General features: G+C 41.8%; 1 protein-coding gene across 2 annotated transcripts; it reads left to right on the top strand.

Annotated features, from left to right (window-relative positions):
* LOC108711625 (tumor necrosis factor receptor superfamily member 26) lies at nt 1-21,968 on the top strand. 2 transcript variants are annotated; one of them, XM_018253540.2, is made up of 9 exons: nt 1-278; nt 13,185-13,269; nt 13,588-13,719; nt 17,249-17,363; nt 18,109-18,182; nt 19,900-19,992; nt 20,733-20,752; nt 21,004-21,094; nt 21,616-21,968. In XM_018253540.2, exons 1-9 carry the CDS (start codon nt 204-206, stop codon nt 21,900-21,902), a joined length of 972 nt encoding a protein of 323 aa, XP_018109029.1. In that variant the 5' UTR covers nt 1-203; the 3' UTR covers nt 21,903-21,968. The 2 variants fall into 2 exon arrangements, with proteins under 2 accessions (XP_018109029.1, XP_018109028.1); XM_018253539.2 differs by having other exon boundaries at nt 3-278; nt 20,977-21,094.
* Nucleotides 21,969-27,339: the final 5,371 nt, after the last annotated feature.

The following is a 27,339-nucleotide window of genomic DNA, read 5'->3' as shown; positions in this document are numbered from 1 at the left end:
TGGGTTGGGCCATTATAAAGAGTCGGAATAGGGGTGGCAACGTTGAAAGCGGCGTTGCGTAAAGTTATGAACTACTATCTAGACCGGCAGAGACAGCAGAGGAGTAGGATTGTGTTTTTGCCATAGACTATACCGCTGAGAGAGGAACTGATAAACGCTGAGCTGATTTATTGTTTATAAGGGAAAAAGGACCCAGACTGCTAATGGCCCCGCGAGGGGAGACCACTGGATATGCCCCCATGGCCAAACTTACCTTCGGCTTCTTCTCCTTCTTGTTGGTGAGTGGTTTGATCCATGCTATTATGAGTCTTAGTGTGCGCCTTGGGAGTCTTTAATCATTTGCACTACTGTTAAGTTGATGGGTAAAATCCCCCTTTTTTTGTAATTGGTATGATCCAAAGGAGCCCAGGTGCATCTTTACTGTGGGGCTCCCAGACTTACATAGTGACTGAGGTTAAAGGAACAGTTCAGTCTTTGAGAATTCCTACCCAGCCTCTATAGTTCATCCCAGGCGGGCCCCAGAGCAATTTAATTTTAGGGCCCCCAACATATGCAGAGGATTTCCTGTTTTCCAGTATTTGTTGAGATTGCTTAATAATGAGGGTCTCATGGGGCCCCTAAACCTCCGGGGCCCCCCTGTAGAGTTCTACCCATGGCTCATCCTGAGGAAGGTAAAAGAAATAAAGGAAAGTGAATCACCCTCTGCTAGAGTCCTGAGCAGGTGCTTTTTTTTTTTTTTTTTTTTTTTTTTTTTTAACCACCGACCCCACACCACCGACCGCCATTGAACTGGAAGTGCTGTTGCCAAAAAGTGCAAGTGACCTCATCCAAAAAATAACAGGAAGAAAAAAAGATTTAAAGGAGTAAAACGTGCTTCTATTATGAGGTTCTACCCTCAACCCAACTCTGGACTCTAATTGATGTTGCTCCTCACCCCTTTAATACGGGCCACATACTGAATCCAAGTCCTGCATGGCTAATTAGCAATAAATGTAGATGCATGCTGCGGTCTCAACTGATATCTATGCAGCCATGCAGGATGTGGATTCAATGTGGCCGGTATTAAAGGGGTGAGGTTACCCTAACTCTAGTTTCCATGTCCGCTGCAGTTTGATTCTGGACATCAGAGCGGCAATGAGACCAGTCACTAGAACAGAGGTTTTCCAAATTATAAAGAAGTAATTGAAGCCTTTGTCAGTGGTGGAGCTACAGGGCATCCCCTACACATGAGTAAGTGCCGGTTTGGCACGTAACATGTTTGGCTATTATGTCCGAATACCGCTGTTACTTTACAACAATTTCTACCACTGCACTCATTTCCGTTGGGTCTCTCACAAGTATTTGGATTTTTAGGGCATCCCCTAGCCCAACGACGGCCAAAAACTCAATGGAGCAATGCAGGGGTCACTGTAGTAAACTGATGGTATTGGGGGAGAGGGGCCTGGAGCCCTGATACTTTTATTTGCAACACTGACCCTAATCCTATAACAGACTTTCAGTCTATCTATAGCCCTCTCTGTTTTGCTGAACTACAACTTTTAGCATCACGGTGACAAAGGCTACAGATTCCCATTGGCCAGACACTTGTGGGTCACATTCTGTGAGTAGGCTGCCTTGTAACAATTGCCTAGTGTTTGCAGGCTGGAATTCCCAGCTATTACAAACCAACTTAGTTTTGCTGAGCAGTGACATATGGGCAGTTCTTATCCCGGCCCAACCTGACCTGAGATCCTCACTGCCTGCTTTGTTTTTTTTCTATTTTTTTATTAACTGTGCATTTGCTGTTCTATTAGATTAATTAAATCATCGTGTTACAGTGAGGCTCTGCGTTGCCCCCTACTGCCCAGTGTGTGTATATGTCCTGATAGGCATACGCTCTGCTCTGCCTGGCACTGATTACCCAGAGAGAATTTGGGGCAGAGAAATTCACATTTTCGTGTGTATGCAAGAGACGCCCAGTAACAGATTCCCTTCCCGTCATTACATACGCACACACAGGGTGCCCAAACCCAGCATTGCCCTAATGGGGAATTTTATGATTGCTTAATTGCAGGAGTAGAAAGGTGCAAGGCTAAAGCATTCCATGTCCTGCATTCCTACGTATTCCGGGTGTGCCTACTGCTTGGCCTTACCAGATTTATGCAGGTGGAAAAAGCCTGGGAATTATCTGCAAGGAGCCTATGCCATACATAAATTCTAAACACTAGTTGCATTAAAAGAGTAAATGTATCTTTAGAATAACCAATCAATTTTTTAGAAACTTTTTAATTGGCTTTCATTATTTCGTATCGGTTTTGAAATACTATTATTGTTTTGTCCTGCTCTGAGTTATTCTGATTTTAGCATTACTGTATATATATATATATATATATATATATATATATATATATATATATATATATATATATATATATATATATATATATATATATATATATATATATATATATATATATATATATTATATATATATATATATATATATATATATATATATATATATATATATATATATTCTGTTCAACTTCCACTTGCTAATTGCCAGGCCAGAACTATGGGTAGGCACGTGCCTAGGGTGCAAAGTACCTTACCTGCCTTCTACCCCTAGTCCAGTCCCCTAGTCTCTCCTTGGCGATTTGTTCGTCCATGTTGAGCATCAAATCATGCATGCACACTGATGCAGACAAGTGTCAATTCACACATGCGCACTAGCGTTAATTTGCACATGCGCACTACCAGACGGCACTGCGACCGGCCAGGTTGCTTAGGGTGCCTGGAGGGTGGTCTGGCCCGGCTCTGGCTAATTGCTATGGTAATTATCCCCATGAACCAGCTAGCTGTTTAAATGTTACTCAACCCCCCCCCCCATAAATAATGAAAATAAGAATGAAAACCAACAGCAGATTGTCTTGGAACTCTCCATCATGCTACGGGTCACCCCCAGGTTTCAGGTATTGACTTACCTGAAACCAAACTGCACCGGTCCGGGGTTATACCAGTGAGCACCACAGATTGATCCTTTTCCGGCTTCTTCTTTCTTCAAATTTCCAGGGGCAGACGCATGCGCAGTTGAACGAAATAGACGACTTTTTATTCAGAGTTCGCTCTTCGTTCTACTGCGCATGCACAGCCGTGAGGAGGAAGACGGAAGAAGATCGCTCCGTGCAGGCCCGGACTGGCTATCTGTGGATTCTGGCAAATGCTAGAGGGGCTGCTATAAGGTGCCATAGAAAGTCTGTATTTACTGGGCTGCTGGGGGCTGTTTGGGTGCTCACTGGTATAACCCCGGGCGGTGCAGTTTTCTGCTGATAGGAGCACCGGCCTCGGGTTTCAGGTTGGTCAATACAATCAATTGGGGGTGCCTAACATTTGGCACCCCTAAGTGCAGGATGCCTTTCCTTCTCCTTTAAGACAGAAGTCCGTGATGCTGGCTTGCATTTATATGCAGATCTTTGGATGAGCTTTTGGAAGCCAGCCCCATAAAACGCTGACGATGCAGCCACTCCTAAACCTTATTTATTGCAGTTTATTTAGCGTCACGTTGATCATGAACTTAGGGTAGGTAAAGCAATAGACCCGTAGCACCCTGTGACACAATAATCATGTAATTAGAATCATACAATTAAGATAATGTGGTACAAAGTACACCGATTGGTTTCATTTTCAGCCACAGCAGCCTCTTGTCGTTCCTTTGTAGTCTCTGGGTCTTTCTCTATCTGCCGCTGATAAGCTTTCCCTTATCTCTTCACTGGATTACTTTTATTGTGCTCTGTTTCAAGGACAAGTAACACCAAAATATATTATCTTTTTTTTTATTATTTCTTTTTTTTATAGAATATCAATATTAGGACAAATTTTGTTCACCTTCCAAACACTTTCAGTTCAGTTGTTTTCAGATTTTTCTCCAGAAATAGACTTTTTTTAATTACTTTCCATTTTGAATTTTTGACAGTTTCCCCAAAATCTAAATAATCTTAAGTAATTCAGCCGCAAGTTCTGAACTGTTACAGTTTTGCAACATTTGGTCGATCCATTTCTCAGCAGCATCTCTGGAGTATTAGCAACTATTGTATCAATTCTAACAGCTGCCTGTAATGAAACTCAGGGATTCTGCTCAGCAGGGCTAAAAATAAGAAATGTATCAGGAGGGTTGGCGACCCCTCCTCCCAGAGCTGCTTTAGAAAGGTGAAAAATTAGATTTACACTTCAGTATTAGAAGAACGGTGACACATAGAAAATATTAAGTAATTGGTAAAAAGTCTTTATTTCTGGTGAACTGTCTGAAACCAACTGAACTGAAAAAAATTTTGGAAAGTGAACAACCCCTTTAAGCTACTAAAAATGCCTTACCCTTTAAACAAAACAGGGATTGTTTGTCCATATATTGCAATATATTTTAACTGACCAACTTGTCAGTCATCCCAGGTATAAATATAAGTTGTTATACCATCCATTACTGCTTATGGATTTATTTTGCTCTTTTTGTTATACAGTATAACCCTGAATTTACATCCCCGGCTTTAAGGTTTTTTTTTTTTTGGTTTTTTTTTTTACAGTCCCACCATTCTTAATGCATTCCTATGGATGCAATTCCCTCATTTTACTTTTTTATTTTACATCATTTTTTTTTTTTGCCCTGTCCCATGCTAATTGCTGCATTTTTAGATAAAAAAAAAAAAAACCCTTGTGATTTAAGGCTCCTAAAACTTTCCCTCACTGTCCATATCTACACCAAACTGCTCCTTTAAGAGTAAAAAAAAAAAACGTCGGGGCTTTCACTATGACAATAGATTGTGGACAGTGATCTGCACACCTGTTGAACCTGTGATTCAGACCCCGCCCCCTGGTCAGGGATTCTGATTGGGCGAGAGGCTGAGGTGTCTATAACTCAAACCTGTTACATTTATCTTTTTACCTGTGTTCAAACATCATAGAAAGTCCATTATTTGCTGTGCATTTCCCTGTAATGTGCCAACTGCAAAGGCTGTTTAATAGGGAATCTGTTGTGCCCGGGCATGTCTGGATGGGCTGAATATCATAAAAAAGAAATTATTAAAACTGAAATAACTTGGGGGTGGGGGGTGGCTAAGTTGATAGGGTAAGTTTCCCTTTCCATCTCCTTAAAGGGAGACATTGCTACTCTGAGACAATTTGTCTTCACTTTTATTTGTTTGTGGTTTTTCTGTTATTTTGCTTTCTGTTCAGCAGCTCTTTGGGTATTTCAGCAGCAATCTAGTTGCTAGTGTCTTGTTAAGCCTAGCAACCAGGCAGTGTGACTGGAAAATACATAGGTGAGGGACTGAATAGAAAGTGAAGTAACTGGTGAGGGACTGAATAGAAAGTGAAGTAACTAAGTTAAGAGGAATATTCTACTTTTTTTTTTTTTTTGGCTGGTAGTCAGTAACCACACTGGCAAGCTGGAAAGAGGCAGAATAAGAAATGTTATAATTAAATGATAAGAAAACAAAACTATAATCAAATTGTTTTAACAAATGAATACAGACCAAGAAATAGGACATTCTAGAGCAGGGATCCCCAACCTTTAGAGCCAGTGAGCAATATTCAGAAGTAAAAGGAGGTGGGGAGCAACACAAGCATGAAAAATGTTCCTGGCGACCCAAATAAGGGCTGTGATTGGCCATTTAGTAGCCCCTATGTGGATTGTCAACCTATATTGAGGCTCTGTTTGGCAGTACATCTGGTTTTTATGCAATAAAAAGTTGCCTGGAATTCAAAAATAGGCACCTGCTTTGAAGCCATTGGGAGCAACATCCAAGGGGTTGGAGAGCAACATGTTGCTCACGAGCTTCTGGTTGGGGATCACTGTTCTAGAGCATACTAAGTTAACTTAAAAGTGAACCATGAAGCAGTGTTTGCACCGGGGGTGCCTCTCCTATTTACGTTATCAGACAAGAGACAGAGGTGAGTGGGGGTTTATGGACATCAGGGAGTAAACCTTGCCCTCTGTGCGACATTCTACTGCTGCTACATGACCGCCGTGCGTACTTGTGGTCTCGGCATAATGCTGCGGTTCATGCAGTGGTGAATCTGCTAAGTCATTTTGGGAAGTCAGAATGTGAAGAAATCGGGGAGTTTCTGTTTTGTTCTCTGCGCTGAATGAAGTGGCGGTAACAGAAAGAGAAACCACTAAACCAGTTGCTACCGGTGCCTCCAGGAAAGGCGCGTCTCAAATAACATGCTTGCGCTGTCTTATTTGCACCAGTAATTCATGAAATAGAATGAAGTGTAGTCTGCTTGGTATATAGTAAGATTTCGTACACTTTTTTTTTTTTTTCTTCCCCAAAAGCCATTTAAAGCAACATATTGTGGTTTACTAAATGTTTGTTTACCTTTAAAGGACCAGTAACATCAAAAAATGAAAGTGTTTTGAATTATTCAAAATATCCTGTAGTGTTGCCCTGCACTGTAAAACTGGTGTGTTTGCTTCAGAAACACTACTATTGTTTATATAAATAAGCTGCTGTGTAGCAAAAGGGGCAGCCATTAAAATGAGAAAAGGCTCAAGTTACACAGCAGATAAGCTCTGTAGAACATAATGGTGTTATCTGGTATGTATAGATAACTTTATTTGTAAAGCGCTGTTAAGGAGCCGCAGCGCTGTACAGTGCGTAAAAGTACTATGACAAATCGCATACTAAACATATACAGAATCATAGGACAAAGAGCTTAAGTGCTATGTGGTAAGAGACATAGTGGGAAGGAGGTCCCTGCCCCGTAGAGCTTACAGTCTAAGTGGATGGTAGACTAACATACAGGTACAAATTGGAGATAAAAAGTGCACAAGGTAAGGCATAGTCAGTAGGGCCAGGACTAGGCTAATGTTCTAGTCGTCCAAAAGGTAGACTATTAGTTATCCATTATTTATCCTGTGCCATATAGCCTTTTTTTTGTTTCTGCCAATGCTACACAGCAGCTTGTTTATATAAACTATATTAGTGTTTCTGAAGCAAACACATCAGTTTTACCAGTGCAGAGCAACGCTACATGATATTTTCATTACTTTAAAACACTTTAATTTTTTTGGTGTAACTGTTACTTTAAGTACCACCTGCCATAAAATCCCTGTGGGTCAAAATGAAAACGCAGGTATGGGATCCGTTATCCAGAAACTGGTTATCTAGAAAACTCTGAATTACAGAAAGGCCTTCTCCAATAGACTCCAGTTTATACAAATAATCCAAATTATTTCCTTTTCCATTCTAATAATAAAACAGTACCTTGCACTTGATCCTAACTAAGATTTAATCCTTAAAGGAGAAGGAAAGCCCCAGGGCGCAAAACCCCTCCCCTGTGTTGCCCCCCCTCCCTCCTCCCCCCTGGCCTACCTGTCCCCCTGGGCAAATGCCCCTAACTTGTTACTCACCCCTCTGCGCAGGTCCTGTCCACGGAGTTCGCAGTCGCCATCTTCTCCCACGCGCGTCTTCTTCCTGCTCTGACCGGCGTCTTCTGGCGCATGCGCAGTAGGAACAGGTACCGGTACAGCTCTATTGCGCATGCGCCGAATGTCACGAAAAAATCGGAAAACTTCGTGACATTCGGCGCATGCGCAATAGAGCTGTACCGGTACCTGTTCCTACTGCGCATGCGCCAGAAGACGCCGGTCAGAGCAGGAAGAAGACGCGCGTGGGAGAAGATGGCGACTGCGAACTCCGTGGACAGGACCTGCGCAGAGGGGTGAGTAACAAGTTAGGGGCATTTGCCCGGGGGGAGGAGGGAGGGGGGGCATCACGGGGGAGGGGTTTTGCGCCCTGGGGCTTTCCTTCTCCTTTAACGGAGGCAAATTTTTAAATGATGGTAGGTATGGAGATCCAAGGGAATCCCATGTCACGAGCATTCTGGATAAATGGTCCCATACCTGTACCAAAATGATGATGCAATAGTTTGTGTTACAGGTTTCCTATTGGTCTGTGCTGCTCTGGCAACCGTTGGTGCAGCCAGGCACGTTTCAGGGAGCCCCAATGCCGCCCCTCCTCCTGCTCCGCTCTTCTAACTTCCAGTGGAGGAGGGGCCGCATCGCTAGTGCAGTGAGCGCTATTGCGTTCACTGCACTAGAAGAGCCGAATTTCCGTTTTAAAAAAAAAACGGAAATTAGTCTCTTAAAGTTACCAGAGGTGGCTTTTTGCCGCCCTTGGGAACTGGCCGTTCCGTGCCGACTGAGGCAAGATTCTCACCTTGCCTCATGGCCAGAGAGGCCCTGGGTGCAGCAAAATCAGCCCTGTGCTTAAATGGTTAAAGGTTTGTACATGTTGACCTCCTGGATGTCGGCTATTATTTTCAAAAATGAGGCTTATTTACAAACCTAGGCCTGATATGGCACAATCATTCATAGCTACAATTTAGAAAATAAGAGATGATTTGGTTGGTCGTAGAATCCTGGTTGTTCCTAATTCAGCCCTGTTTAAAGGGATGGTTCACCTTTTAGTATGTTATAGTGTGGCCTGTTCTAAGCAACTTTTCAATTGGTCGCCACTATTTTCTATAGTTTTTAAATTATTTGCCTTTCTTCTGACTTTTTCCAGCTTTCAAATTGGGGGTCACTGACCCCTTCTAAAAACAAATGCTCTTTAGGGCTACACATTTATTGTTATTGCTACTTTGCGTTGCTAATCGGGTCCTTCCTTATTCATATTCCAGTCTTTTATTCAAATCAGTGCATGATTGCTAGGGTAATTTGCAACCAGATTGCTGACATTGCAAAGAGCTGAATAAAAAAACGAAATAACTCAAAATCCACAAATAATAAAAAATGAAAACCAATCGCAAATTATCTCTGAATATCACTCTCTACATCATACTCAAAGATAACTCCAAGGTGAACAACCCCTTTAATACAAAGAGAGTAGACTTAGCCCAGGCCAGCCGCCAGTCATCGGTAGCTCCCTGATTAATATAGCCAATGGTCAGTTGCACTAAATAATTAATTTTAAGGCCACAAAAAATACAGTACCTTACAAAGCAACCAATCCGAAATCAAATCAAAAGATTCACTTTCAGTTATCCTACCTGTACAGATTGATCTGTGCTGGATCGCTATTGGCTACTGCCTGTTTGTATGTGAGGCACAACATGCCAGTGCTCAGTCAGCTTTGATAGTTTATGGTGTAAAAATATGTGCAACACCATTGTAAATACACATAGAAGGGCCCTGGCATAGGCTGATTTAAAGGAACAGTAACACCAATAAATTTAAGTTTATTAAAGTAATTGAAATATAATGTAGTGTTGCACTGCACTGTTGCAACTGATGTTTGTTTCAGAAAGACTACTATAGTTTATATAAACAAGCTGCTGTGTAGCAATGGTGGCAGTCATTAAAATCTGAAAAAGGAGAAAAGGCACAGGATACACAGCTGGTAACAGATAAGCTCTGTAGTATACAATGGGATTCTTCAGAATGTAAAGGTTATCTACTGTGTATGCTGTGCTTGAATGGCTGCCCCCATGGCTACACAGCAGCTTGTGTATATATAAACTATAGTAGTGTTTCTGAAACAGTTTCTACAGCAAAAAACACCAGTTTTACCATTGCAGTGCAACACTACATATAAAATATTTTTATTTGTTGATGTTATGGTTTCTTTAAACCATTTTGCCATCATTTTGGAAGAATATTAGCACTAAGAGTGGGCCCCTGGTCTAAGATTATTTGGTGGGCCCCTGGTCAAAGGGTTTTGGGTGGGCCCCTGGTGTCCCGGTCCGACACTGCTTGGACTGTTCTAGACTGAGTCCGTACACTCCGAGTAAATTATAAATCGCTACCTTAAAGCAACAGTAACACCATAAAATAAAAGCGTTTAAAATTAATTAAAAATATTATTGTACTGTTGCTATGCATTGGTAAAAGTTTATGTGCTTGCTTCAGAAAGACTACTACTTTTTATGTAAATAGGCTATTATATAGCCATGGTGCAGCCATTCAAGCTAAAAAAGGAGAAAAGGCACAGGTTGCTTAGCAGATACCATATAATCTCTTTAATTGAATACAATGGCATTCTATAGAGTGCATCTTGTATCGGCTGTGTAACCTTAGCCTTGAATGGCTGCACAGCAGCTTAAACTATAGTTTTGTATCTGACGCAAATACACAGCTTTTACCAGTGCAGGGAAATATTTTAAGCTTTTACTTTTTTGGTGTTGCTGTTTCTTTAATTCATTACTCGGTTCATTCAGTCATCAGTAATATGTAACACAGGACTGTGGGCTTAGAAGCTGCGGCTCAGGGCGGCACCAATTTTCCTGTTCTTTATACCACATTCATGTTGTGTGGTTTTTTTTTTTTTTGTTTTTTTTACATTGCAACATACGTGAGCAGTGCGTGTATTTTCTGCCCCAATCTACAGCTATTTCACGTTGTAATCTGAAGAATTTCCCCCGGAATGTTGTAATAGCTTTGTTACAGGAAGAATGTTACTGTCCGTGTATTTATATAAAATGAGAATGTTGGCAATGCTGACTATGCCAGTTCAGTTTCCCATGATAATATTCACCCTCCGGCCTCACGCCCAGTTCAGACTGGTTTCTGTAGATTTAAAGTCCCGGATCACCAGAGCTGCTGTTGGCAGCAATTGTCTGCCCTACAGATCCATTTGCAGTACTTTGGCATGTCTAGTTGGACTAACTGTCTGGGCTGCAGTCAACGTGACGCCTCCTAAGTCCCACCCACCAGATAAGATCTTTACAAGATATCGGCACCTTGATCTCCCGCAATGTCCGGAGCTACAACTCCCATTATTAGAGCTTTAAAGGGGTGGTTCACCTTTAGGGTGGTGGCACACGCTCAGATTCTGGTGACTAATCACCCCGAAATGCCTTCCCGCCGGCTAGAATGTGAATCGAACGGCAGGATGGAACTCGGAGTGCTTCATTTTTCCGAAGTTGCCCGAACCTTCACCTTCCAAGCACTTTTTCCGTTCAGTTGCTTTCAAATTGTTCACCATCAACAAATACTTTTTCCAATTACTTTCCATCTTTTATCTCTTACCGTTTGCCCAGAATTTAAGTCTAAAGTTTTATGTTCCTGTCTCTGGGGCAGGGATGCCCATTAGGTAGATCGGGATCTACCAGTAGACCTTTAGCTGGTGATCAGTAGATCTCAAGACCTATAAATATAACCATATACATTTTCTCATAAATCAAGATTTAAGTAATCTCTTCCATGGAACAGAGTACTAACAATGTATGGATGTAGATCATAATGGGACATCATCACTTAGGGGCAAATTCACCAAGGGTCGAATATCGAGGGTTAATTAACCCTCGATATTCGACTGGGAATTAAAAGCCTTCGACTTCGAATATCGAAGTCGAAGGATTTTAGTGCAAATAGTTCGATCGAAGGATTATCCTTCGACCAAAAAATACTTAGGCAAGCCTATGGGGACCTTCCCCAAAGGCTAACATTGGGTTCGGTAGGTTTTAGATGGCGTTTGGGTCGAAGTTTTTTCTTAAAGAGACAGTACTTCGACTATCGAATGGTCAAATAGCCTTCGAAGTAGCCCAAAAAACACTTCGAAATTCAAAGTTTTTTTACTTTGAATCCTTCACTCGAGCTTGGTGAATTGGCCCCTTAAAGTAGACCTCGCATTAGTAAAGTATGGGCACTCCTGCTCTGGGGTTTCAGTCTGGCATCTCGGTTATCCAGGAGCATCACATTTAGTTGATCCAATTTTCAGCAGCATCTCTGGAGTATTGGCAAATATTGTAACAATTCTATCAGCTGCCTGTAATGAAACTCTGGGATTTTGCTCAACCAGGCCAAAGATAAACAATGTATCAATTTAGAACAGCTTACAGGGTCGGCGACCCCCCCCCCCTCCCAGAGCTGCTTTAGAAGGTGAAAAATGCCACTTTACATTTCAATATTCAAAAAACAAATGGAAAATAGAAAGCACCAGGAATATAACTTTTTCCAATTAAACTGCCTGAAACCAACTGAACCGAAAAAAGTGTGAACCAACCCCTATAAGTTAACTTTTAGTATATTATAGAATGGATACTTCTAACCAACTTTTCTATTGACCATTTTTATTTTATTAGTTTTTGTATTTTTCTTCTTGTAACTCTTTCCAGCTTTCAAATGGGGCAACCAAAAAACAAATGCTTTGTAAGGATACACATTTATTGTTATTGCTACTTTTTATTTCTCTTTCTATTCAGACCCTCTCCTATTCATATTCCAGTCTCCTATTCAAACCAATGCATAGTTACTAGGGTAATTTGGACCCTAGCAACCAACTTGCTGAAACTGCAAACTGGAGGGCTGCAGAATGAAAAGCTAAGATCACTCAAAAACCACAAATACAAAAATGAAAAACAATTGCAGTTGTCTCACAATATCAATCTGTATGTCATATAAAGGTGAACAACCCCTTTAAGAGCTCGGCAATTTATAATCCCAGTGTAAGATTATTTTATCCAGTAGTGTTCTGGCAGACTGAAGGCAGCCATACTGGGGCTGTGATTGGGGCAATTAGACTGATAAGGCCCAGAGATTGTTGGGTGCTGAAAGTCCGAATAGGATTATATAAATTAAATATTAACTTGAGTGTATGGCTGGTACCAGGACCCACAATGGAAGGATGGGTAGTTTCAAAGGCATTACATCCCATGGACTTGACCGGATGATTTATGGGGGTGATTTCTGTACCTGAGCACTTTTAGATATGTAGTAGGGCCACATGAGAGAAAAGTCAATTCTCTAGGTAGGGGAACTTAGTAAATGATCGTTTCTATTGCCTTCCCCAGTGAGATTCTCCTGTAAACTCTGTTGCTGATCTCGGCTAGTCAATGAAATTTGGGGACTTTGGCTATTTACATGCTGGTGGTACCGAGCGCTCCAATAGGAGCCAGTGCAGGTTAGTTTGGCACATAAGCTTACAATCTGGCTTTTTGTGTACTGAAAGCATTCAGCTCAGGCCTGTGTAGGTTTTCCCAGTGTCTATTGCTGCATTGCACAAAACGCATGTGGTTCTTTTGTATATGAGTCACAAGGAAAACTATGTACCTTTCATAATGTCTCTTTATTGCACAGCTCTGCAGGGTTGCTAGGCAAAACCATGACAAGGCAGGTCTTTCAGGGACAGATATTCTAAACTAAAGCAAATCTCATGGAAAAGTGCATTTACCAAGGGTGGGGCGATAATTAACTGTTGTTCTCTCCCCAGGTGGTCTCCACTACCAATGGGCTGCCGTTACCCCCCGAGATGTATTACCAGGCTGGAAATATCCGATGTCTGCGATGCCCTGCAGGTAAATCATTATTGGTCTGTTAGTTTCTGTACAATTTGTACATGTGCTTGTATATACACAGCTCTTATATGTAACCCTCTGTCCAACTTTTGTTTTTGTATTGCTGCTTCTCCATTGGCCATTTAAACTGTTCTAGTTGCATAAATCATCCCACTATACGTATATGTTCTTATACATAACCATCTGTCCAACTTTTATTTTTGTGTTGCTACTTCTCCATTGGCCATTTAAACTGCTCTCTGATTGCATAGATCGTCCCACTTCTTAAGGCCTTGGTTTCGTTCTGTGTTCTGACTCCTATATGTTTATCATTTGTAGGGACGTATGTGGGAGTGCCATGCACAACGCAGGACACTGTGGGGAAATGCTTTCCCTGCCACACAGGTTCTTCATTTAGTGAAGGTTTCACTGGCCTGGACCACTGTCTCAACTGTTTGAGTTGTCGTGATGGTAAGTGTTTGTGCCTGTCCTATCTGTCGGCCTATGCAAAACTGTCATGTGTGCACCAAATCTCTGCTTCTTTTTGGCATCCAGCCAAGATTTTGCTGCAATCCTGAGAATTGGACTGGGGGCCGTTATCTGTTTTTGCAATACATTCACATTAAAGGTCATTTCTTTGTTACATTTAGGGATGCACCAAATCTAGGATTCAGCCGTTTTCAGCAGGATTCTGATTCGGCAGAATCCTTCTGCTTGGCCGAACAGAATCCTAATTTGCATATGCAAATTAGGGGCGGGGAGGGAAATCTCGTGACTTTTTTGTCACAAAACAAGAAAGTAAAGAATGTTTTCCCCTTCCCCGCCCTAATTTGCAAATATCATATGCAAATTAGGATTTGGATCCGGTTTGGTATTCGGCCGAATCTTTCCCGAAAGATTCAGGGGGTTCGGCCAAATCCGAAATGGTGGATTCGGTGCATCCCTAGTTACATTGGCTAAAAAAAAGTTTTATATCTAAATGAGGATTCAGTTCAGCTTTTGTGGAGGATTCAATTTATGTCTGGCTAAAAGTTAAAAAACTATTTAGCCGGTCAGAAAATGTCATTGTATGAGGACACAATGGGCAGTGCAATCTGATCAGCTCTATTTATTCCTAGTGTGTTGGTGGCCATGGGCAGCTCATTGGCCAGCCTTAGCAACTGAGCAAATGTTACTGTGCATGGCCATGGCCAGTTTAAGTGTTAATAATAGAGATGCACAGATTCTTGGATTCAGGTAAATCCCAGACTTTTTTCAACAGGATTTGGTCGAACTCAAACCCTAGAAAATGTGGAAAATTAGCCCGTTTTGCAACAACTTCCACCTATGAGCTGCCAATTTTCTGGTTGTGCCGGTGGGTTTGGATTTGGTTTGCCAAGGATTTGGGGATTCACCAAAATCACGATTTACAGGCTTTAGTGCATCCATAGCAGATTAACCCTAAATGGCTAGAAAATAGCACGAGATTGAATCTTGTGACTCGAACTGACCACCTGTTTTGGCTGAGACTTGGCTAATGTATCAGTCACTCTGAATGAGTTTATAAAAAGAGAAGGAAGCAGCGAAAATGAGAGATTAATGGAGAGGAAATGTGTAGGAACAGTAACGTGATGAAAGACAATGAGAGGAAAGGGAGAGAAGATGTTGATAGGCGCAGATGTGGAGCTTGGGGGGGGGGGGACAAGTGGAAGGAGCAGAAACCAGTAACATAAACAGAGATGAATGCACACGGCCATTGTCTGATTCCATGCCACTGATAAAGGAATCCTGTCCTGACCGGACCAAGATTAAATATTGTGAACTGGCAGATACCAGTGAAGTCTCCTCTGATTTATAAAGGGAAACCGGATGCGCTTTGTGACTGCTGCACATTAGGGAGCTCTGCACGTGCCCAGAATCCATGCTCTGCCCTTCTGCTGATGTGATTTAAAGCATAGTTTCTTTGGCAGAAAGTGTATTTGCTGTTTTAAAGGGGATCTTACAGACCTCCACAAAGAAGCCCTACATTGGGATATAAATAAAGTTCTTGGGTACAGAGTTGTTTGCGATAAGGGATGTTTCTCCCCACTGTGCATCAGCAAAGATGTGGTTTTATAGCTGCATATCCACACATTGGGGTATATTGGGCTTAAAGGTGCATTCTCCTCACCTTGCAGTAGGGCCCCTACTGCAAGGTGGTTAAAATGGGTGGTGTATTGCAGCCAGAGTGTTGATGGCTCTCGAAGGTGATGTCTATGTTGAATGCATATAAATGCAGCTGGTTTTGGGTTTACATTTGTGCTCCAGCCCCCCCTTCCTTGGCTACAGTCGGCTGCCCCATTCTAACTACTACTACTACTGCATGATCAGTGCACATTTATTGCACAAGTAATTGCCCTTCTTGGAAAAGCTGCATTTTTTTTTGTTGAAGGGGGGAAGAGAGAAGACCAGTACAAAAAGCACTAGGCACGTTGTGGTAGTCGCATGTGCCTAAATTAGATTGCTAGCTCAGTTCTTGCTTTTCTTCCTTGTGACAGATCTGTGTCGCCCTCTTCACATCTCTGCCCCATCCTTTGTTTAAGGTTAGGAGACCCCTGCACTTGGGGTGCTGCAGCTTCCCTCTAGGTAAAACATTGACCCTGCAGGCAGCCAATAGGGAAGGGAATTGTGCGTTACATATGGCAGAGTTCCCGCCCATTGGAGCGTAAGAGATGTAACAGAGCGCTAATCATGTATTGAATAGACCTGTTGACAGAGACGAGTAGGGAGGAAAGGAAGCAGTTGTGTGAAGTAATGAAATTCCCTATTGTCAAGTAAATGTACTTTGTGTTCGCTGATCATGTGACACATTCCAAGAAAATGATGGGGAAATCAGCAGAGCCTTTAAGACTTGTTTTTATTAGGTAGCTGCCATGCCTTTTTTTTTTATTTTTATTTTTTTTTTTCTCATGTCATGTGACACATTGAGACTGAATTAGCTATAAGCGGCTGTATCCTGTTTTTCACCTGTTTTAACCTGTTTGCATTTATGTTCTTGAAAGAAAAGAAAGCTAAAAATAGAGTTAATAGAGACAAGAGTTGAGCAGTGGTGGGGCAAGTCCAGTACAATTATTTCATAGACATACATACAACTCTTACATAGAAAATGACTGACTGGAAGATCACTTGCTATTTCTTTGTGTAACTGAAGCAGTTCTGTAAGCTGGAAGCATATGGGGCCCTGTAATTGCCACACCAATGTTCTCTACTCCCCTGAAGCAGAGAAACTTATAACTAGTGGGTTAAATGGGTGTGTTTTTAACTATATCTCCTGAAAGAAATGGTATATTCTATAAAACTGGCATACACCTATCCACAAATGCATCCCTTTTACACTGAGCTGCCATTTTGTGATGGTCTGTGAGCCTCCCTCACTGATCCCCTGACAGGAAACAATGCAGCTGTAACACGTGTGGGAGTAAGAGCTCTGTCCATTCATTGGCTGATAGAACCCAGCATGTACGTGTGCCCTTGGTTTGTGTTTAGGGCGGTGTCTCATACAAACCTGAGGGATGGACTTTAGTACTGGCAGTTTTTCAGATGTAATCCAATGGCACATGTTTTTAGGAAACTTACTTTTTTTTTTTTTAAATTTATTTATTGTTTATTAAAAAGGCTTTATTTATATGGACTGTTTTATGTGATGTATTTTTTTTTTTTTATAGTGTTCAGGGGTGTCTATCATCCTATTTACAAAAACTTAAGCTTACCTGTTTGTAGGGTTGCCACCATTTCCGGAAAAAAATACCGGCCTTCCTATATATTTATCTTTTTTTCCCTATTAATAACATTGGGACCAACCATCATTTTTACCTGCCAGGCCGGTAAAAAATACCCAGGTGGCAACCCTACCTGTTTGCTGCCTCCCTCCATATATGCCTGTACTGGTGCATCGTTTATATTTAACCTGTTGTGGTGGAAGCTGGGAATTGCGGAGAGCTGCAGGGCATTGTGTAATAACTCTCTCCCTGTGGATTTGCAGATCAGGAGGAGGTGAGACCCTGCACAGCCACTCAGAATGCTGAATGCCGTTGCAAGAAAGGGACGTACTGCCCCTTGGATCACCCGTGCGAAGTGTGTCTCACGTGTACCGAAAGGTAATTAAGTAGTCTTCAGAAATGAGCAAGCAGCTACCACATACATAGCTGTCCGTATAATAATATAGTGAATAAAGTATCCCCTCTTGTAAAATATGAGGATATTATACGTTACCGAGCCGTTCCATATAAAAACACGAGGCCGAAGGATTGTATACAGGTCATGGAACTCTGAGGTGACTTCTAATATCCTCCTATTTTGCAACAGGGGGAACTTTATTTATTATAATACACAAGTTTCAGTGAGTCATGTGACAGAAATGACATCACTAAGCTCTGTTTATAGCCATGACATCACTAAGCATTGTTTATAATGATATAATTTACAGGATATTCATGGCGCTTTTGTAATTAATTATAATGGAATAATCCACATTTTTGATAATGGCTTCCTTTTCTATGTAATAATAATGATCTGAAATAAGATATAATTAATCTTTATTGGAGGCAAAACCAGCCTATTGGGTTTATTTAATGTTTACATGATTTTCTGGTGGACTTAAGGTATAAAGATCCAAATTGCAGAACGATCCCTTGTGTGGAAAACCCCAGGTCCCGAGCATTCTGGATAACAAGTCCCATACCTGTACCACGTGCTTCCACAGGTCTGGGCCTTGTTTGTTTGATAAAAAATATTGGCTTCTAAAAAAAAAAACCTGTAAGAAGAAGATGGAAATGGGATAATGATGATTTCAAGAAATCTGCCAGCATTCCATGTAATTGTATGTTGTCATTTTGCTTCTAGCTGCCCCCCAGGCCAGGAACTCCAGTTCCCGTGCAACTCCACTTCGGATAGTCACTGCGGACCTGCTCAAAGTGGTAAGTTTCCTCCTTGTTGGACTGGACCTTCTAGGGCTCACTTTTGGAACCAACCATCTAGGGGCCCCACTTAAAACAATTACTTGAAGGCCGTGCTAAACGGTGGAGAAGTTATAAAGGCTTTTGTTGGAAATGTGAAAGGCCTCATCGGAATTTAGGGAAATCCTGGACTACATTGGTAGCCCAGTCCGACCCTGACTTTCCTCTTTAATTCTCTTTAGCAAATGTGTGTCCTGCCTAAACTACTGAATAGATGGAGCAGAGTCAGCGCACTGTTATGGTGAAGACACAGGGGGTTACTAGTAACCGCTAATTGTTGTGGCTACAAGATGCAAAAAAATGGAAAAAAAAAAAAAAAATACCCTGCAATAAGCAATACTGAGAATTGCTTCTTGGCAAAGATGCAAAACCAGTTATCACTATTGGCTATTTTGTAACCTAGTGCTACTAGGGATGGGCAAATTTTTTCACCTTGATTCGCCGCGGAAATGACACCTATAGATTAGTATGGCGGCGCGCGTCAAAAAAATTTGCCGCACGTCACATTTTTTGACGCCCATAGACTATATGGCCGGTGGCGAAACAAAACAGGTCGAATTCTGCTACTACTAGCCCTGTGTGTCCATTCATCCATCCCCACGTGTGAGATATGCAGACCCTCTGGAATTCAAGTTCTGATTCCTTGCCTATGAAGTTTTTTTTTTTTTTTTTTTTTTTTTTTTTTATACAGCTCAATCTACAATTTCTATGAAGTATCTGTATATAGGAGAGGGTATTGGGGGTTTTTTTTTTTTTTTTTGGCCACACCCACCCCCTACTGATAAAACATATGAATGCTAATAGCTATCAGAGATATGTGTGATATATATATATATATATATATATATGTGTGTGTGTGTGTATATATACACACACACACACACACACACACACACACACACACACACACACACACACACACACACACACACACACACACACACACACACACCCCCCCCCCCCCCCCATATGCTGAGTACATTTATACAGAACACTGACCTGCATGGTCCAAAATGACCCGTTATCTTGGTTTTCTATAGGAGGAAGGTGCATAATGTCTTGTAATACACAGGTAGTTCATATGATCGCTGTTAGTCAATGAATGAGTGTATTTATAATGAAGCATATGATATTCAGGGAGACCAGTTAAACGGTAAAGCAGTTTTGTTACTCCTGGCCTTACTTTGGATGGACCCACAATATCTCGGTGCTACTGGGAATAAGATAGCATGCAACAATAGTACAGGTATGGGATCCTTTATCTGGAAACCCTTTATTCAGAAGGCTCCAAATTATGGAAAGGACATCTCCCATAGACTCCATTTTATACAAATAATCCAACATTTTAAAAGTGATTTCTTTTTTCTCTGTAATAATAAAACAGTAGCTTGTACTTGATCCAAACTAAGATATAATTAATCCTTATTGGAGGCCAAACCAGCCTATTGGGTTTACATGATTTTCTAGTAGACAAGTTATGAAGATTTAAATTACAGAAAAATACATTATGGTTCTGGGCATTCAGGATAATGGGTCCTATACCTGTAGTTCATTTGTAAGAAATGAGTAGAATATCTAGAAATGGCGGTGTATATAGGTAACATAAGAGAAACATCATATTATTCCTTCCCCCCCCCCCCCAAATTATTTTGATACTTATGTCAAACTGTCTCTACAGGATCGTGGATAATCATGGTGTGTGTCCCAATTCTACTCATTCTACTGCTTCTGATTGGATTATGTCTGTGTAAACATCTAAAGTGGTGTAAAGGTAAGAGGGAGCTTGTGCTTTGGACTTGGGTGGGGATAGGAGTGCTAGCAAAGGAAAGTGAATGGGGGCAAAGTCCAGACAGGGGTTAGAGCGGTCAGTGCTTGGAAAGAGCAAACACTGATGAACGGGGTGGTGTTCCAGCAAAATATGATTCCAGCAGTGCTCACAGAGGGCAATAAATGGAGCAGGGAATTGCCAGGGGAAAGTGAGTGGATGCAGCAGTGCTTGGGCAGAGTAGAATGAGTGAATGCAATAGTGTTTGGGCACAGGAGAGTGAGGGAGTCGTATAGTGTTTGGGCAGAGGGGAGGGAGTCGTATAGTGTTTGGGCAGATGGGAGAGAGTGGGATAGTGTTTGGGCACAGGAGAGGGAGGGAGTGGGATAGTGTTTGGGCAGAGGGGAGGGAGTCGTATAGTGTTTGGGCAGATGGGAGAGAGTGGGATAGTGTTTGGGCACAGGAGAGGGAGGGAGTGGCATAGTGTTTGGGCAGAGGGAGGGAGTGGGATAGTGTTTGGGCAGAGGAGAGGGAGGGAGTAGGACAGTGTTTGGGCAGAGGAGAGGGAGGGAGTGGGATAGTGTTTGGGCAGAGGAGAGGGAGGGAGTGGGACAGTGTTTGGGCAGAGGAGAGGGAGGGAGTGGGACAGTGTTTGGGCACAGAGTAGTGAATGACCAGAATTCAAGGTGGGAGGAATTAAATGGGGAGTTGCTCATTACTGACCAAAAATGTTTTTTCATTTCTAGATAGGCGCTCTCGAGTTCAGGTAAGAAATAATTATACACTTATTTAATAACATTCATATTCAAGAACAATGCATACATTTGTGGAAGCCATTGTAATATGTAAAATTGTGTACTAAATGTGAACATCACAACATCATTGCCTGCCCCCCTGCTACACACATCTTTTTATTTTCCCCATGTGTTATGTCTTGTCTGTCTGTATATGCACAACACTGTGTACAAGGCTTGTTCTATATACACACAGATGTCCATTTCTTTATGTGTCTCCAAGATGACTGAAAACCCAGACACAGAAGGAATTCCCCTTATATATCCGTGTTTGGTCTTCTCGGCAGAAACAAAGAAAGAAGATCAAGAAGCAAGTACGTACAGCCTGGGGGCCGCTCACTGCCATCCCAAAATCATAATCATGTATATAGTGCCAGCAAATTACACATCGCTTTACAGTAATTTACAACAAACCAGGATCTTGCAAAAACAAAGGTTTACATAGTTGGAATAGGATGAGGGCCTTACTTGCAAGAGCTTACTATCTAAAAGCTCAGAATAAGAGGCAGTGGCTGCTTAGGCATGAATGTGGCAGAATGTAGAGCTGGCAACACCTTCACAGAAGCTAGGGAAAGAAAAGGAAGACGATTGTATGTTCACCTCTCCATATTTTTGCTAGACAATTACCCAGACAGAAACACCCAGCTTCTCCTACTCTCTGCCATTGCTGAGAGCTGCTATTTAACAACAGCTGGATGGCTGCAGGTTGGACATTCTTGATATAAATTCATTATCATTCACCCCCCTTGCGAATACCTTCTCCCCTGTCCTAACACCAGCCATGTGGCCATGCTTTTAGCCCTGTAACAAAACATTTCCTTTCCTCGTCCAACAGTATTCCGCCGATCTTGGGACCACTTTGTTGAAGAGGTGCCGATGCCAAAATGGGACCAATTCATGCGAATGTTGTGCCTCTCTCCCAACTCGGTGAATGAAGCCAAGGAAAACAACAGAGACAACTCCAGAGAGCAGAAGATTGCCATGCTCGATGCCTGGTACCAGCAGAAATCCGGAAATGTCAATGAGCTGCTGTCTTATCTGCACTCCATTCGATTGCACACCCCAGCCACAATCATCGTCCAAAAACTTTTACAGGAAGGATACTATGTAGACACAAATTAAGAGACTATTTATGCACGTAATATATTTAATTTTGTAATAAAATTGAAAACCAGTACCCAAAAAAAACAAAAAAACCCAAAATACCCAAAAAAAATGCTTTTCATCAAAAACAAGTTTGTATTTGTATTTATTTCAAAATGTCGGTGAGCATGTGACTATTTGGAAAAGGTTTATCTCTAAACTAGTGGGTAGCTGTGGATCTCTGCACTGAAAAGGGGGGCCAGATCAATCTGAGCCAACTGTGTGGCCTGACGATCATGTCTTATAAGGGAAGGACTGCATCTGTGGCCCGATGACACTAGCCCTTCATAGATGTCTGACCCAGAAGCCTTCGCTTTGGTGCTTATTCGTATATATATATAGATTGTAAGCCATTTTTTTTTTTTATGTCATGAACAGACGGTTCTGAGAGAGGGAAGAGAGAAGCTGTCTCACCTCAAGGCCTTCCATAACAAAGTTTGGTTGAGAAGACTTCTCTCTTGCTTCCCTTAGTGTTCCATTGTGCAGTGATAGATTCTGGTTTCCATAATGTCTCCCTGCTTTCCATAGTGGGTGTTGCACAGATTCTCTGGAAAGCTGAGGAAATACAAATCCCAGAAGCCTTGCCTTGTCATAATGCAACAAGGTGAAGGAGGGTTTGTGGTACATTTTGAGACATAGGGGGGAATTCACAAAAGTGTCCAAAATAAGTAACCCAGAAGCGGACAAATTGGTAAAATGACAAATGCCGAACGGCAAATTCACAAAGGCCGATGTCTCATAAGTCTGACAATTTTCTAAACTGACTTGTATCTTTTCGTCAGACAGACGTCCTTTTACCGAGCGTTTTGAAAAGACAATTTGACCGACATTTTCATTTTTGAGAGCCTGTGTCGGAAAAATTGTCGGCAAAACAAATTGGTTTACAAGCAATTCCTAAAAATGTTGGGGAGGGGGGGGGAAGTGGCGATGAAAAAACCACGCCCACTCTTAATGACACGATTTCAAAAAGTGTCGGAAAATTGGCGAGCAGTATCCTCCTCCTCCTTTCTTAACCGGAACTCTTGTGTTGGCTCCGGCACAAACACACGCGGCGGATTTCAGTGGCGTTTATGTAGGAGCTAACACATGGGTTCCAGACTAGAAAGAAGGTGGATACTACTTGCTTTGAGACACACATAGAGACAATTATCTTTATGAACCAAGGTTCCTATCATAGTAAATGGACTATGAACCCTACTGGGTTCAGAGATAAATCTTACCTATAAAACCTTGTGCGTCACTTCCTTTGATGTAAGTTTCCCTTAAATGCTTCAGTTCTGTCGTGTTCACGTTTAACCTTTAACCAGAGTGATAAAAGATCAAAGCAGACGTCACTGAGTGGGAAACTGATAAGTCGCACCCAAGAGCTATCCTGTAATACAGTGTTGAGCCTGGGCTGGAACTCGGTGTTGGATTTGGCTCTGCAAGGCAATTTAATGACTACACCATCCACCTATAGGTTTTATAGACTGTATGAATGATACTGTTAAATTATATAGCCTACTCTCAATTTTAAGAACATAATTATGTAATGTGTAGAATGGATGGGCTATTTTTGTTCTTTTCTGTCATCGGATTCTGTTTGTACTTTCTCTGTTCCCTGGGTCCGTAACCTTGCAGGATGTTGAAAATGAATTATTCAGAGCTATCCATTGTGCCTGCATTCCGTTCCACCACCTCAGCACCGAGGAATGTTTGGAACCTGTTTCCCTTGTCCCGCCCTACTGTCTTGTGACTCGCCTTAAAGGAACAGTTACGTTACAAAATAAGTGTTTTAAAGTAATTAAAATATAATACAGTGTTGCCCTGGACTGGTAAAACTGGTGTGTTTGCTTCAGAAACACTACTATTGTTTATATAAATAAACTGCTGTGTAGCAATGGGGGCAGCCATTCAAAGGAGAAAAGGCTCAGGTTACACAGCAGATAAGCTCTGTCTAATGATGTTATCTATTATCCATTATTTAACCTGTGCCATATAGCCATTTTTCAATTTCCGTCATTGCTACACAGCAGCTTGTTTATATAAACTACAGTAGTGTTTCTGAAGCAAACACATCAGTTTTACCAGTGCAGGGCAACTGTATTATATTTTTATTACTTTAAAACACTTATTTTTTGGTGTTACTGTTCCTTTTAAAGTTCAGAGGGTGCTGCAGAATGTTCCATGCAGAGATGTTTCAGTGTACTGGATAGAGGGGCATCATTTACTATAAGTATATATTCGTGCAATGTTGTGGGATGAAGTAAATTTTCCAGCATAAAGGACTGACATTCAAACTGTGACCAGCGATGTGCCTTATTGGTATGAATACTTCTCCAACAGAAGCAATACATTGGGTTACAGAACACATTATATGACGCCACCTCCAGCATGGCGGCTAAATGATGCCATTTCTGTCCTTTACAATTAATGCTTGTCAGACCATAGGCCTTACAAAGGAGGGACAGCAGTGCTGCAGCTTGCTAGGACTAGGGAGGCAATGAACAAAATACTGGGGAACCTCACTGAAGCCTGGGGGGAGTGAAAACCCCACCAAGCCACCAAGAAACCAAACTGGAGTCCACTACTCCCCAACTAGACACCGCACCCTGGGCAGCTAGTTGCCTCCCCATTAAAATAATACTTGCAGGAACATGTGAATTGGACCCCGGCAGTGAGATGATATCAAATGACAAAGGCAATAGAAAACTACAGGGCAAGACAGAGGGAAGTACTGTAAATGTCAATAACAGTGAATGGAGAACTTTCTTAAACCCCTTAGCCCCCTCCAGAGGTCTCGTGTCCCATTCCATCAAAACCACCATCACTATGGACCCAAAACAGGCCCAGATTTGTGAAAAAGCCACCAATGCCCAGGTCTAGGGAGGCTGGATTTTAGGGGGCGGCAGGATTTTAGGGGGCGGCATGAAGCCCAAAAACACCCACATTTATTCAGAAGCTCTGGGGCTGATCGTGAGATACAATCGCTTTTTAAATTTCCCATGAGCCAATCCCCTGTGCTCCCAACGTGATAATAAACATTTGCGCTTGTGCAGCAATGAAAGGGACAGGATGATGAACAACTGTCAGCCTAAGGGCGCCTGCTATGTAAATATGGCCCTGACCACAAATACTGCCTCATTAGCCGTACTGGTTCTCAAAAAGGAGAAGCACAGCAGGGTTAGTGGCACAATATTCTCTTCCCAACCGATATGAACCTGCCTTCAACTGTGCTTGCTTCTGGTCAGCAGAGAAGATCAAGCAGCAGAAGATGGTGCCCCCCAAACCCAAGCACTTTTGGAGCCCTTTCATCCACTTGTAGTCTGTCTCCATGTGAAAAATCTGTTTACTGCATTCTGATTGGGGCCCCAATTCCACTGCTTTTGTCTCAAAGTGTGGGAGTCCATGGCTGCTCCAAGGGGAATTTTAGAAAGAAAACACAAAGATTTCATCACATCCCTGCGCCATATATTTTTCATTAGTGCATCTATATAAAAGGGCATGTTGGAAGGAATACGTGGGCTTCAGAGGTTTCAGACACTTCTGGCAAAAGTATCTTTAAAATATTCTACAAACTGAATAGTCCACACGCTTCCTTAGAGGAAATGTGTTATTAAAGGAGTTCATGTGATGGGGTGACTCACAGCAACAAGTGCCAAGTTACAAAACCGCAAGGGGAAGGTGGGGGGTTGAAGTATGTAATATCAGTAACTCAAATTCTATATGATATACATTGTACTCAGCATTCTGCAGTGGTAACAGTGTGAGCTTCACAAGCTCTCATATAGTTTATAGAAGATACTGTACAGTCATGGAGCTGCCATTCAGGTGGGCCCACATTCAGCCACTAGATAACAGACAGGCTATTAGGAAAACAGTGGTTTTTGTTGTTAAAAGAATATAAACAGAGATCAAAATAGCTTTCTATGCCATGCCTGAAAAAGGTTGCCACCTGGCCGGTATTTTACCAGCCTGGCCGGTAAAAATTATGGCTGATCCCAATGTTATTAATATGGAAAAAAGATAAATATATAGGAAGGCCGGTATTTTTTTCCAGAAAAGGTGGCAAACCTATGCATGAAGGAATAGGAATAACAGGCCAATGTGTTTGCAGGAATAATGGATATGAGGCTGGGGCCACATGGGGGCGCAACCCTCTAGCTGAAATAGACTGTCTGATTTGAGTCCTACCGGGGGAAGTGGCCTCCTCTTTTGTAGTGTTGAATTGGCTTTGGAGCAAACACACTCAGTGGATTTAGGCAAAGGAATGCAAGTCTCTGTATTTTGATCTGAAATCGGCCTAAGTCTGTTCCCACTAGGGTTGCCACCTGGCCGTATTTTACCGGCCTGGCCGGTAAAAATTATGCTTGGTGCCAATGTTATTAGTAGAGTTGCCACCTTTGTAAAAAAAAAAAATTACCGGCCAGCGGGGGGGGCGGGAACTAAAGGGGCGGACCATGAAACAAAGGGGGTCGGAGCCGCGCTACAAAAGGGGCGGGGCCACATCACACGGGGGCAAGATGAGGACGGAAAGGTAAGTCCTCTTCTTAATGCTATTACAAATTACAGGCAGCTACATTGCCGGTAAATTTGTAATACTGGCCCTGGCACATGTTTTACCAGCACCCCTAGTTATTAATAGGAAAAAATTTGAAGAATATAGAAAGGCCAGTATTTTTTCCAGAAAAGGTGGCAACCCTAGCTTCTGAATGCGGAAAGAGAGGAGGCTACTGCCCGTGGTAGGGCTCAATTCAACCAACGGTTTTCAGCCCCCGTGTGGCCCTAGCCTTATGTGCATAGAAAATAACCACACTAGTGTCTGCAGGGCAAGCCCTTGCAAGAGTTTTACTGCGGTGGTGCAACGTTTCGAGGCTCCGCCCCTTTGTCAAGCATAATAGATACAGGTGTGGAGGTACATTTAAGGGCAAACCAATTCAATTGATGAGAAAAAAAGGAAGAGTGTGAAAAAACAAAAAAATAATTCAAATGATCAATGAAACATAATACACAAGATCAACATCGAAAAAGATTTTTTGTAAATTATAAACTCCATTCACAAATAGTTGTACTTTAGAGTCCATATCAATAAACAAAAAGAAACAAAGTCCATGTGTTGAACAACTCAATTATTACAGTTGTTACAATTAACCTAAAAAGAAAGTGAAATGTTACAAAAAATAAACATAGATAAAAAAGGTTAAAAAATATCTTACCCTACATATCAGGGGAAGAAAATTACAAATACCTGTCCCTGTAGTTTAGGCAAATAGAATTTTCTTATCTGCAAGGGAAATTAGACACTAATTAGAGAAATTTACAAGAAACAGGTCAAATGAAACTCTTCATATAATCCCCTGGGTTTATTAATGGGTTACCAAAAAGTCAGTTATTACGTGTCCGACGTATTACATCTTCTGACAGTTTGTATGACCCT

Source organism: Xenopus laevis, chromosome 3L, assembly GCF_017654675.1.
Source record: "Xenopus laevis strain J_2021 chromosome 3L, Xenopus_laevis_v10.1, whole genome shotgun sequence".
NCBI classification, from domain to species: Eukaryota; Metazoa; Chordata; class Amphibia; order Anura; family Pipidae; genus Xenopus; species Xenopus laevis.
The sequence above is the reverse complement of the archived record's forward strand: the minus strand, read 5'-3'. Positions and strand labels throughout refer to the sequence as shown.

Coding starts and splice junctions, on each gene's coding strand:
- LOC108711625 (XM_018253539.2), top strand. CDS start 204: ATGGCCCCGCGAGGGGAGACCACTGGATATGCCCCCATGGCCAAACTT. Junction 19,993..20,732: donor ACATCTAAAGTGGTGTAAAG/GTAAGAGGGAGC, acceptor TTTCATTTCTAG/ATAGGCGCTCTCGAGTTCAG. Junction 21,095..21,615: donor GAAAGAAGATCAAGAAGCAA/GTACGTACAGCC, acceptor CTCGTCCAACAG/TATTCCGCCGATCTTGGGAC.